This window comes from Vipera ursinii (genome assembly GCF_947247035.1).
Source record: "Vipera ursinii genome assembly, chromosome: 6".
Lineage (NCBI taxonomy): Eukaryota > Metazoa > Chordata > Lepidosauria > Squamata > Viperidae > Vipera > Vipera ursinii.
Genome location: NC_139515.1, coordinates 5,402,111 through 5,416,162, shown reverse-complemented (window position 1 = coordinate 5,416,162; position 14,052 = coordinate 5,402,111). Strand labels below are relative to the sequence as shown.

The window sequence follows — 14,052 nt, the reverse complement described above, 5'->3', positions numbered from 1 at the left end:
TCATAGGAAAATTAATGAACATTTACTCTGGGCTTTAAAGGGGGTGATCTGAATTCAACGTACTTCATGGGGAAATAAAAGGGAAGAGAAACTAAGGAATTAATCTCTTTTTTAAAAAAACACAGATTTTTTTTCTTTTTTAAAAAAAACAAGTATATAAAAATTTACGGACTGCCCCTATTTTGGGCAACGCAAGGCTGCAGCTATTATCCAATCGGAATAAAAGATTAAAATGATCAGGAAATATTCTATTGCCTTTTTACACTGAAAAAGAAGCCAGGAGACATATTTAACCATAGTTCGAACGTTTTGACAAATTTCTGTTCTGCTTTGTTATGCCTTGCATTTTAATAAAGACACGCTGCAGATTTGAGGCAGTGTGTGAAAAGGATTTAAAAGAGAGAGAGAGAGAGAGAGAGAGAGAGAGAGAGAGAGAGAGAGAGAGAGAGGATCCCTTTCAATCTGGGGAGATTTGCAAATGTGATAAATAACATGTATAAAAAAAAGGATGTAACATCCTTTTGGAAAAATACGGCACTTATTTTATCCCAGCTTTTGTAAACAAAAAGCAGATTAGAGAAATGTGTTGTGACACCAACGGGATCTGACTTCAGATCAGTAATTCACATCTTTTTTGAAACGTCTTCTGAAGTTTAAATTATATTCACAAAATGGATATTGTGATAGGCCAGCCACTCTCACCATATAAAGCGAAATGATGAACAGCAGCAGCAAAAGCAAACAGTGAAAGAAACAGATAGTCCTCGACTTATGACAATTCGGCCCAAAAGGTCTGTTGTTATGTGAGACATTTAAGTGAGTTTTGTCCCATTTTACAACCTTCCTTGCCACAGTGGCTAAGGGAATCACTGCAGTGGATAAGTTAGTAATCCGGTTGTTAAGTGAATCTGGCTTCCCCATTGACTTTGCTTGTCAGAAGGTCGCAAAATGGGATCACATGACACACAGGCACACACAGGACACAGCAAGTGTCGTAAATAGGAACCAGTTGCCAAAAATCTGAATTTTGATCACGTGTGAAAAATGGTCGTAAGTCACTTTTTTCAGTGCCACTGTAACTTTGAACGGTCATTAAATGAACTGTTGTAAGTCGAGGATTACCGATAAGGCCAACAGAACAATAGAAAGCTCACCCAGTTTTTAACATGCATTGTCTGACTTTTTTAAAGCTCCATCCTGATATATGTTTACAGTATCAGGAAACATTTTAGTGCAAATTGATTTTGTAACAACACAAGCCTGACCCTTGACAAGAACAAACTACAAATAAGAAATAACTGATTTACTCCTTCCCTATAAGACTAAGTCCTACATGCTTAAACCTCAAAGATCAGAAATGAGAAAATACTTAATTTTATTGCATGGCTGCAACAGGATGGCTGCATGCGTGTCTTGTGAAAAAAAACCCCAGTGTGTACCGATTAGTAGGAAATAATCGTTTGAAAATATTATCTGTTCTTGCATTGTGTTGCTTCGCATCTGCCTTAGTAGTTTTAGGGGTTAAGGATCTAATCTTCAAAGCCAGCCACTTCCTGAGTGAATTATAATTAAAGAAAAGCACATTGATTTTTTGCTATGAGACATAAGAGAGAGTGAGTGGTCAGTTCTGCTGCTGAAGGATAAACAATTGTGGAAAATAGAAAGAGTTTCTTTGGCTATAAATTAGGAATTGGGAAATAATGTGGAGGAATGGAAGCAGTGTAAGAATAAAAATCCAGTAATAAGGTAAAAATGGGGAGAGCAGGACTGATTCCTCAATGGTTTTCCATTTCCTCGCCTCCTGTTCTCTGTCAAGATTATGGCCTCTAAAATATCTGGCAAAAGTGAACGCAGGAAATAGAATTTGTCACTTTTTAGAATTCCATTAGGGTTTCTAAGGTTGTTGTTTTTTTTAATCTCAATTTCCTGTTTTATTCCTTTCATTAGAGCCATGGTGGCGAACCTATGGCGGCACGCGTGCCACAGGTGGCACGCAGAGCCCTCTCTGTGGGCACGCACGCCGTCGCCCCAGTCCTAGGCCTTCAGCTGAGTTTTATAAAACCTTTTCGCTTTAGGCCTCCACCGCCATGTGCCAAAAAATAAAAAAAGGGTTCCATAATTACAGATGCTACTGTTGTGGACATTAAGTTGATGTTGAATTTAATCACAGCTGCAAGACTCTTAATAGGTCAATATTGGAAGAAGGAGGAACTGCCGACTATAGAAGAATGGACTCTAAAGGTTTCTGACCTGGCCGAAATGGCAAAGATCTCGGCTTACTTGAAAGATCATTCGCAAGAACGTTATATTATGGAGTGGAAAAAGTGGATTGATTATATTCAGAACAAATATGGGACTAAAAAGTTTCACTTAGCATTTGAATAAGTTTTCTTTTCTTTTTTCTTTTTTTTCTTTTTATATGTAATATTAGTATTGCTTGTAGTCATTTTATATATTTTTTTTTATTTTAATTCCATTTATATCCCGCCCTTCTCCGAAGACTCAGGGCGGCTTACAAGCTTAGCAGTAGCCTTCATTCTATGTATATGCCTGCTTATTAGGGCTTTCACACACACCCCAGCGGCATTATTACAAAGTCAGCTTAATTGCCCCCAACAATCTGGGTCCTATGAGCTAGAGGGCGATAGAATTAATAGTTTATTGTTTTTAGCATATGGATGTTTATGATTGTTCTTTGTTTTTATACCTTGTACTTAGCTCTGGGAAGTCGGGGGGGGGGAGGGATAGGGAGGGTTAGGTAGGGGTGGGGGGAGGGGGGATTGTTAAAGATAAAATGTAGTGTAAAACTTTTCAATAAAAAAAAGGGTTCAATCAATCAATTTCAACTTCTCGTGGGGGGGGGAAAGATCTCGCAAAGTTGGAATTGACTGATTGAACTTTTTAGTCCCACCCAGTCTGCCGTTACCCCTGCAGCCACGCCCACCCAATGGGCCACGCCCACCCAATGGGCCACACCCAGCCAATTGGCCACACCCACCCGGCACCCGACGATACATAAGTGGGTTTTGGGTTGCAGTTTGGGCACTCGGTCTCTCAAAGGTTCGCCATCCCTGCACTAGAGGATAGTTTGGAGACGTAGTTTTGGATACTGGTTTTTCGACATTTCTCCTTGTTCTTTTTTTTTACATTTTTCTCTTTCCTTCATGAAAACATCTCTAATTTAAACCAACAAAGGATAACTTAAGCAAAGAGAACTAGGAGCCTGGGATTTCTAGTCCTACCTTAGACACAAAGCCAGTTGGGTGGCCTTGAGCCAGTCACTTTCTCTCCGCCCTAGGAAGGAGGCAATGGCAAACTCCTTCTGAAAAACTTTTAAATGAGATATAATCTCTGTGAACCTATGCAGAATTGACTTGGGAGGCCGGTGTGTGGTGTAGTTGGGTCACATGGTGTGGTAGGATGGAGGGTTTGTTGTCACTGTGTGTTGGGGGGAGAGAGCACGGGGGGAGGCTCAGCTAATCTCAATGTACACATGTTGTACTTTATTTTATTTATTTTATTTTTTATTTTAATTCCATTTATATCCCGCCCTTCTCCGAAGACTCAGGGCGGCTTACAAGCTTAGCAGTAGCCTTCATTCTATGTATATGCCTGCTTTTTAGGGCTTTCACACACACCCCAAGCAGCATTATTACAAAGTCAGCTTAATTGCCCCCAACAATCTGGGTCCTCATTTTACCTACCTCGGAAGGATGGAAGGCTGAGTCAACCTTGAGCCTGGTTTATTATTATTATTATTAATAATAATAATAATAATAAAGGTTTATTATTATTATAATTATTATTATTATTATTATTATTATTATTATTATTATTATTATTATTATTATTATTATTATTATTATTATTAGTCTCCAGGCCTTGGATCATCTTAGTTTATGTTCTTTGCACTTTTTCCAAAGTCTCGACATCTTTTTTGTAATCTGGTGACCAAAACTGGATGCAGGATTCCAGGTGTGGCCTTGTTTCATAAAGTGGTAGTAACACTTCACGTGATTTTGAAGCCCAGCTCAGCATCCCGTGGGAAGAAACTTTTAAAAAGCTGCAGTTCCCTGCTTTAATGCTTATCAAATCAAACTGATTGGCAGAATAGACACACACACACACACACACCCCTGGGAATGGAGAGTGTCTGCTGATTGGACGAACTCAGAAAGTTGGACTCTTGTGATATCATGAATAAAGATAGCACAGTGAGGGCTGATTGATTTTTTTTTTAGCTGGTTGCCTTTAATTGAACGAATGGAGTTTGTAGCTGTTAACAAGTAAAGCTGAAGGTGATTTAATTATATCTTCCCCGTTTCAAAAGGGCAGTGTAAAAATTGCTCGAATCTCACAGGAAGAAGATGCCCAACTAAAGCAAAAACTGCAGGAGGCCAAAATTAAGAAGATTAAAGACTTGAAAACTTTTTCTTTTGTTTTGGTTGTGTTTTTTTTTCTACCATTCTTGCCATATTAAGAAAACATTGTAGTCTTCATTAGCTGTATCTCCTCCGAAGAATAATATTTCCTTCCTACCAGCTCCTCGCTTCATAGGCAGAATTGTAATGTAGCCTACTTGGACTCTGAAATGAGAGGTTTTTGAACTTTTCATAAAAATTACCGTAGAAGCAGAAGTCTGACCTTGGGTGGGTTTGAGTTTGACGGAAACTGGGAATCACAAGCATGACTAATGAGATGATCAAAATGCTCAAGGAAGGAGTTGGGTGTTAGTTAGGCTTCCTTCCTCCTGCGAAAGGTCATTCTGGTTTACCAGTTGCAGAAATTTATTTATTTATTTATTTATTTATTTATTTATTTATTTATTTATTTATTTATTTATTTATTTATTTAGATTTATATACCGCCCTTTCCCGAAGGACTCAGGGCGGTTTACAGGATATTTAAAAGAAAATCAATACAAAAGTTAAAACAAATTAAAAAAGATTAAATGAAACCCTGAGAGAAAATATAAACCCAGTTAAAATTAAACATTAAAAATTCTCAGCCTGGGCCAGAGAGCTCGAAGAACCAGGTCTTCAGGTCCCGGCGAAATGAACGGAGGTCGGGGGCAGTCCTAAGCTCCATGGGCAGCTGGTTCCAAAGGGCAGGCGTGCCCACTGAGAAGGCCCTACCCCTTTGTGTCACCCGCCGGCAATCTTTAACCGGTGGCACCCTGAGAAGACCCTCTGCGAGCGCACTGGACGAAGGGAACTTGATGCTGGCAGGAGGTGTTCCCTCAAATATCCCGGACCCAAGCCATTTAGGGCTTTATAGGTCATCACCAGCACCTCACCCAGAGGGCAACTGGGAGCCAATGCAGCTCGCGGAGTAGAGGTGTTACATGGGAGTATTGGGAGACCACCATCACGATTCGCGCGGCTGCATTCTGCACCAGCTGAAGCCTCCGAGTGGTCCTCAAGGGCAGCCCCATGTAGAGAGCATTGATGAATGGATGAATCAATCAATCAATCAATCAATCAAGGAATCGATCAAGGAAGCAGTAAATTGCCATCACTCCCAGATGAATGAACAGATCTAGGGATTCTTGATTGTAAACGGGGAGTGAAGAGCCAAAGAATCTTCCTCCATGGTTTTGTCAATGTGCATGGTGTATGCAAACATGTGCTTTTGTGTGTTGTTTCCAGACTTATCTAGAGCAGCGGTCCCCAACCTTTGCAGCTTGGTGGTCTGACAGCATAGCTCGACTCCAAGTTGAGTTGCACACGCATGCACGTGGGTGCCAGCCCAACCCCTTGTATGAGTAGAGCTGCGTGCAGCTGGCCCACCACTTGCACGGCCCAGTTCTAAATAGGCCACAGGCCAGGAGTGGGCTGAGGTCCTGGGGGTTGGGGACCCCTGATGTACAGCACCTCTTCCAAACTAAATTTCTGAAGTTGATAGATTTAGGTCCAAAGATTGAGCAGCGTAGATCCAAGGTCCCCAACCTTTTGGGCACCAGGGACCAGTTCGGTGGAGAGAGGTTTTTCCACGGACCACAGGGTGCGTGGTTTTGTGTGCTGCCTGCATCCCACGGATGGGGCTTTGCTTGTTTGTGCAGACCGGTTGCTGGCGTGCTGCGGCCCAGTACTGGTCGACAGACCGGGGGTTGGGGACCCTTGGCGTAGATGATCCAAAGTGACTTCCCCCACACATACTTTTTTTGCAAATGTATCGTGGTCACGCAGTTATGTTGTGTTTCGCCACCAAGATTCAAACCCCATTTATTTTGTTTTCAAAAGTATTAACAAGTCAGTACCTTTCAGAATAAGTAATTTGGATTTTGTCTTAGGAAGAGCAGCATCCTTCATCTCTTGGAAGGAGAATGAGAACACAAATGTAATAATAAAAAACAATAATCTGAGAATCCATCCAAAACTCCCCCTAGGGAAGCAAATGACAGATCCTGTAGTTTTAGACAGGAATGGTGCAAAATTCATCTTTGGGATATAATGACTTAGAGAAGGACGCAAGCAAGCATCTGTGTGTATTAGTCAAAGGACATGCTTCAAAAATTGAGGGACGTGGTGGCTCAGTGGGTTAGGATGCTGAGCTTGTCGATCAGATGGTCGAAAGTTTGGTGGGTCGAATCCCGAGTGCCGCGTAGCAGAGTGAGCACCTGTTACTCATCCCAGCTTCTGCCAACCTAGCAATTCGAAAGCACGTAAAAATGCAAGTAGAAGAATAGGGACCACTATGGTGGGAAGGTAACAGTGTTCCGTGCGCCTTTGGCATCTAGTCATGCCAGCCACATGACCACGGAGACGTCCTTGGACAAGCGCTGACTCTTCGGCTTGAAACGGAGATGAGCACAGGCCCCTAGAGTCGGAAACGACTAGCACGCATGTACAGGGGAACCTTTACCTTTACCTTTTTTTATGCTTCAAAAATACTAATATCTCCAGAATTTACCTGGAAAGACCAAAAACACTAATACCTATAAGGTAGGAGTCCACAACCTGTGAGCACACACACACACACATGCATGTGCGTCTTCCCTTGCACAAGCAGCGGGAGGGGCCGCACATGCTCCATTTAAGTAAGCGGCAGGCGCATATACAGGCTGCTTGCGCAGAGCTGCGCACTTGCTTGCATGCTGGCCAGCCCCTCATGTGGAACCATCCCTTCTCCTCTTTCCCACCCCTCACCCCCACCCCCACTGGTCCACAAAGCCGGAAACGTTGGGGAACTCTGCTATAAGGGACATTTTTTCCTATTCAACTATTTGTAAAACGTTATCAACGTACTGAGGGCAGAGCAAATGCAAATGAGCTGTTTGAGTAGAGTTGCATTTGAGCAGGGGGAAAAAAATCACAGGATGATAATGTTCTCTGATGCGACCTAGTCATTTTATAGCACACTTCATCGCCGTCGCCATAGGAGCAATAAAACCCGGAGTAAAATTGGGCTGGGTATTTTCATCCTGATAAAGAGGAAGTTTGCTAAGGAGGTGCCTTAGGATGCCATTAAAATTAATTTTCAATCCCCCAAACCTGACGATTTACCTCCAGCTTTCCTCATCCAGCCCTTTGACCACCGAGCAGCTGTTTTAGGACTTGTAGCCACACTGAAAGGTATTAGAAGAAAAAAAGGGGGGAGGGGCTATTTTATTTATTCGCATCCCACCATCAACATTTTGCTCACCCCAGAACGAGACCTTTTGGGTTATGAGAGACAATTTGGAAAAGCAAGGATTGTATAATTCGTGAAATTGAGCCTGGAAAGGGGCCAGATAGCTACACCCAGGGGTAGGGCCTTCTCAGTGGGTGCGCCTGCCCTCTGGAACCAGCTGCCCGTGGAGCTGAGGACTGCCCCCGACCTCCATTCACTCCGCTGGGACCTGAAGACCTGGCTCTTCGAGCTCTCTGGCCCAGGCTGAGAATTTTAATTTTAATTTTAATTGGGGTTTTTACTTTTTTTCAGGGATTGATGTAATTTTTTTAATTGTTTTTAACTTTTGTATTTCTTGTTTTAAATACCCTGTAAACCGCCCTGAGTCCTTCGGGAAAGGGCGGTATACAAATCTAATAAAATAAAATAAAATAAAATAAATAAATAAATAAATAAATTTAGATGAAAGGCTAATTCATTACAAAACCTCACAAAGCCCTTTTTTTAAAAAAATTTCACTACTTGCCACCTCCAAAATTTGGCTTTTCTTATCTGTTGAATTATCGTTGGCTTTAACTCCTGGCCTAATGAATTGCTTAATGTTTATAGCTTCATTGGTGATTTTCACGGCCTTAATCAAATACGTTTAATTTCAAGCCTAATAGGGATAATTAACTGGGCTCTTTATCTTTTGTTTTCTGTATCATTTCTTTAACTTATGCTGGACTCATTTAGGCGCTTTCAAAATACATACATTAATTTCCTTGTTGAATGTTAGCCTCTCCTCCTCCTCCTCCCCCCTCCACCACCACGTTACATCAAATCAAGCAGCGGTTATGCTCGTTTTTGTGTTTTGCAGAGGAATCCTGTCGTGTTGTGGGGTCTTGGGGAGGGGTTTGGTTTCATTCTCTTTTCTGAAAAGGCTGCTGAAATGATAAAATGGAGATGAAAGGGAAGAAGAAGAAGTAATAGTAATTGTGGTTTGTCATTCTATAGAATGACTCAAAAGCACGGCACAATTTTCAGCTTCCCTGGCATTATATTCAGCAGGCACCTCACTGCAAAAAGCTCGTAGCTTATGTTGGAGAGCAACCATTCCAATCAAGTTGTTATTGTTAGTTGCGAAGTCGTGTCCAACCCATTGCGACCCTATGGACAACATTACTCCAGGCCTTCCTGTCCTCTACCATCTTCTGGAGTCCATTTAAGCTCACACCTACTGCTTCAGTGACTCCATCCACCCACCTCATTCTCTGTCGTCCCCTTCTTCTCTTGCCCTCAACCTTTCCCAGCATTAGTCTTTTCTCCAGTGAGTCCTTCCTTCTCATTAGGTGGCCAAAGGATTTGAATTTTAGCTTCAGGATCTGGCCTTCTAAAGAGCAGTCAGGGTTGATCTCCTCTAGGACTGACCGGTTTGATCGCCTTGCAGTCCAAGGGACTCGCAGGAGTCTTCTCCAGCACCATAGCTCAAAGGCCTCAATTCTTTGGTGCTCATCCTTTCTTATGGTCCAACTTTCACAGCCATACATTGTAACTGGGAAGACCATAGCCTTGACTAATCAAGAGGAGGGGTCAAATAGGGAATTAGTCTAGAATCCTTATGAGAGCACAAGAGGGTAAGGTTTGCCCCCCCCCCAATCCCTGGATGCCATTGGATCTTATCTAGCCTTTCCCAGGCAAAAGCTATGTGTCTGAGAAGATTCCTGTAAAATAGGCCTTGAGCAATAAAGTAGCTCATTCAGGAGTTCTTGATTGCAAGAGGGGAATGGTTCTCCAGGGTTCTGTCAATGTGTGTGGTGTATGTATTGTAGATGTGTTGCCGTTATTAATATTTTAACACAGAGAAGCTGTATCACAAAAGACCGCACAGAGGCTGTCAGTAGGATCTTCAGTTAAAACAATAACCCCCTGAAATTTAGTTAAGCCCCCATTCACTTCAATTTCAACTAAATTCAATTTATTTATTTCCTGACTCACTATGATCTTCAGTTATTGCTCATGCTTTTTGTGGAAAACTCTTTGACCCGGGGGAAATCATAATTTCTCTGCATTACATGGAGGCACTCCATGAAATCAACAAATCTGCTTCGTCCCACTTGCCATCTCCTTCCATGTGCAAACTTTCTCCACGCACAGATGTTATTTGCTTGAATGAAATGTGTAATATTTAAGGCAGACGTGAAATGACCATCAAAGGGCAATGAACAGAACCTGTGGTATAATTTAAAAATCTAGCTCTGAGCGTGCCAACCAGGATCAGCTATGGGGTTCAATGTGCTGCAAACATTTATTTATATATCAAATGTCTTAACCACCCATCTCCCTGACAGAGGGGCTCACGTTTCTGTGATAAATGCTGCATTTGCTACAATATAGAAGATGGAGCCCATTCTGTTGCATAATGGTTAACCTGCCATCTTTTTATAACTATCTGATGACCAAAATTACATGGTGAGGCCAACATTCTTCCTTAGGAATTGACTATTTTTAAATCCGGAATTGTCCGGATTTTTATGACGTGTTATGTTGGGGGGTTACACATTGGCCCAGGGAAAGGAATGTTCGAATAATCTTTTACGAATAAAGGCAAATATACGTGTACCAGGACAATGTTGCAAGATCTAACCTGGGTCGGTCATTGGGAACCAGAGGTTTAATCTTTCAAGCTTTTGGACTCGTGATGGAGCCCATCTTTTGGGGAACTTCCCTCTGTAGCAGGGGTAGGCCACCTTGGCTCTTTTATGACTCGTGGACTTCAACTCCCAGAATTCCTGAGCCAACTGTCCTGAGGGAAAATGGAGAGGTTTCCAAGCTGAGCCAAGCTGGCTCAGGAATTCTGGGAGTTGAAGTACATGAGTCTTAAAGTTGCCAAGGTTGAGGACCCCTGATATAGGGCAGAGGTGGGCAACCTTGGCTCTTTTATGACTCGTGGACTTCAACTCCCAGAATTCCTGAGCCAGCCACGCTGAGGGAAAAGGCAGAAGTTTCCAAGCTGAGCCATGCTGGGAGTTGAAGTCCACAAGTCATAAAAGAGCCAAGGTGGCCTACCCCTGCTCTATAGAAATATGTGCTTTGGGTATTCTGTGAATCGTATTTATGTGGTGTCTTCCTATTGGCTGATTGGTGTGTTGATGGCTGGTGATTGGCTGTTGCATCCTTGTGCTGCCAAGCCCCCTGCCAATCCAATTCTTCTTCCTCCTCCTCCTCCTCTTCTTTTTCTTTCTCCCTCATCTCTTCCTTGTTGTCCTCCTTTCTTTTCTCCTCATTCTCCTCCTGCCTTTCTTCTTTCTCCTCCTCCTTGTTCTCCTCCTCCTCCTCCTCCTCCTCCTCCTCTTCTTCTTTCTCCTCCTTGCTCTCCTGGTCCTTCTCCTCTTCATGTTCCTCCTCCTCCTCCTCATTCTCCTCCTTCTCCTCTTCTTCTCGTTCTCTTCCCCCTCCTCCTCCTCCTCCTCCTCTTCTTCTTCTTCTTCCTCCACCTCCTCCTCCTCGTTCTCCTCCTTCTCCAATTCTTCTTCCTCCTCCTTCTCCTCCTCCTCTTCTTTTTCTTTCTCCCTCATCTCTTCCTTGTTGTCCTCCTTTCTTTTCTCCTCATTCTCCTCCTGCCTTTCTTCTTTCTCCTCCTCCTTGTTCTTCTGCTTCTTCTTCTTCTTCTATGGTCTAGAATAGATGGCTAGCATAGGCATAGGTCTAGCGTGGCATAGGTCTACCACCCCTATGTTGAGAGACGTAACTCTCAACATGCAACTTTAGAAGGGTATCAAGAGAAAAGCTAGCAATGCCTCCGTTGAAATTTCTGTTGAAATGACTTCTCTTGCTTCCTTGTCCCCTCCCTCCTTTTCACCAAGGTTTCGAAAACGACGGAGGCGACTTTCTGTTGAACTCTCTAGGCATTGTAATGAATACTCAACAGAAGGCTGTGGAACTAACCTTGTTTCTCTTCGTTATGGAACTAACCTTGTTTCTCTTCATTAAAACAGACGAACCCAACTCCTGGAGCGCCCCCGCTGCCACCTCCCCAGGTCTGTCGGAAGTAACTCTTTCCCCCGATGACATTGTCCTGCCATTATCTTCATCGCATCTAGCCCAATCCTCTGACCCTTCCCGTCCGATAAGCCCAGATTCAGCTTGGGATATCAAGAGGGAACATCACGCCAACAAACCAAAGGAGCTTTCGGTCAATGGCCACAGGAAGAAAAGGTTAGGCGAACAGACAGAGAGATCCGCAAGTCCTAAGAAGGCAGATAGGTCAAAACATGAAGAGGTGTGGAGGAAAGCAAGCTCAGAAGGCAAGGGTAAGACCACCGAGAGTTCAAGGCGATTGGCGGAAACTAAGGCAGGAGGACTCCACCCAACAGCCGAGGACGGTGTCAGAGGACATGAGTGCGCGGGAACCAACGAAGAATGGGTTGGGAGATCCAAGAGGTTGGAAAGCAAGCGAGGGGGATCCCTTGGAGCGAAGGATCCTTATGTCACGGTGGCTGCAGAGAAGAAGTCAACCGAACACGTCAAGCTGGATTCCATTGGTGCTACCAAGGCGTACAGTAGCAATAGCTGCAGCTCCCATGGAAGTGACATGGATCACAGCCAGAAAGAATTGGAGAGGAAGCCCGGTGAATTCCCACGGAAGGGACACGCCCATCCCATCCCAACACACTACCCCAATCCCACCGCTCGCAAGGCAACGGTCTCGCCGGGGCCATGGAAGGTCCCTGGCTCCGATAAGCTCCCCGGCATCCTAAAATCGACCACCTCTGCAATGAGCAGATAAGCCAGCTGTGACTGTTGCCTTCTCGTGATACACCGCATTGCAGAATGTCCTCCCTACTTCTGTCTCACTTCGTTTTAATTTATTTTAACTCATACGGCTCAAAACGATGGAGAAACGAGAGCAGTCATGTGTAATTCTGTGACAACATGCATAATGTCTTAATACGTTAACGGAAGATAGCGTCACTCTTGTATCCCGATGTGACCTTCAAGTCCCCGTTTCATTTCAGAGACTTTGGCAGCTACGGAAGAAACCAAAATAATATGAAGGACCGTTGACCCCATGCAGTGTAGCTTTAGTTTGATGTTGACCACTGCATGAAGGACTTGGGATATTTTTTTTTCATTCAGACTTTATATCTAGAAACTGGAAGAAGTTAGAGCAATCATGAACTGGAACATCGCCTTAAATAAAAAACTGCACGGGGAAAGTTAAAAGTGGAAATAGAATATTTTATCTGAATTCAGTGTTGTAAATAAATAGTTCTCGGCATATCTAGACAGGGGTTGAAGCATTGAAATTGTAAATCCATGCTATGTCTCTACTGTTAACACTTTGGGAGGGGGGAAAAAGAATCAAATCTGCCCAATATTAGTATCATAATTCATTATGAGGCACCCTAGTGAGTTAGCTAAAGCAGAACCATTTTTATACCCATTTTGTGAACCAATCATATTTCTGTACACTGAGAAACAAGGGTGGAATTATATTTGGAAACCTAGCCTCAGATAGATTTCTCTCCCAGAGAGGCACACCTACAGAACTGGATCCCCAAATGTCACCTAGGTCAGGGGTCCCCAACCCCAAACCCCCGGGCCGTGGACCAGCACCGAGCCGCAGCATGCCAGAAACCGGGCTGCACAAACAAGCGAAGCCCCATCCACAGGATGCAGGCAGCACACAAAACCACACTGCCCCCCGCTCCAGTCTGCATAAAAATCTCTGTCCACAGAACCGGTTCCTGGTGCCCAAAAGTTTGGGTGTCTCTGACCTAGTTTTCACAGGAGGGATCCTAAACTACAACTGCCGGATCACCACAACGGGAGGCCGATTCCTGAAAAACAGCTTCGGTCGCCTGCAAGAACTCATAAATGTCTAAAATACTAATGCAACTTCTTTTTAATAGGACCACCTTTGAATTTTTCACCCCCTGAGGTCCTCTAGAAAGTCCAAAATAGATGTCCACAAAAGTCCTATTTTTTATGATAGAAACCCACCAGGCAACGCCGTGTTTCTTCCTTCCCTGTTCTGTGTCTCTTTCACGTCTCCAGTGCCATAATGACGTTTCATTTGCACTCCGATGAGGTGTAGCTTGTTTGCCGGGCTCCGTGAATCAACCCGTTTAATTTCCGAGAAGTTTGCTTTTTTTTTTAAGCAAGAGCAATAGAAACAAGAGCAGCAGCACTCGGTAATATTTCTTTTTTAAACTTGAAAAGATTTTTTTTTTCCCTCGCAAACCTTGTGAGGTGAGCAGAATCGAGTTATTTTTTTAAGATCAGGAGAAATTTTGATTCAAAGCGAGGCATAAGCGAGAGATTGAACCTTAGTCCATCGACAAAATCCCATATTTCTAGTTCCCTCCCCCCAATCTACAATCAGTTAATCCGTCTTTTTCATTTGTTTTCTTTAGGAGCTGTGGAGCGCTCTTAGACTAAATTAAATTGAGAAGAAAA

The 14,052-nt window shown here is 43.3% G+C and overlaps 1 protein-coding gene across 1 annotated transcript in view; it reads left to right on the top strand.

Moving 5' to 3' along the window:
- The window catches only part of MAGI2 (membrane associated guanylate kinase, WW and PDZ domain containing 2), a gene marked incomplete at its 5' end in the record, with an annotated part of 504,420 nt that extends 490,588 nt beyond the window's left edge, over window positions 1–13,832 (top strand). The window contains one exon of the mRNA XM_083366234.1: window positions 11,589–13,832. Coding sequence (XP_083222360.1) covers window positions 11,589–12,379 — 791 coding nt within the window. The 3' untranslated portion in view covers window positions 12,380–13,832. The remainder of the gene's footprint in view (window positions 1–11,588) is intronic.
- Between the last annotated feature and the right edge of the window lie 220 nt (window positions 13,833–14,052).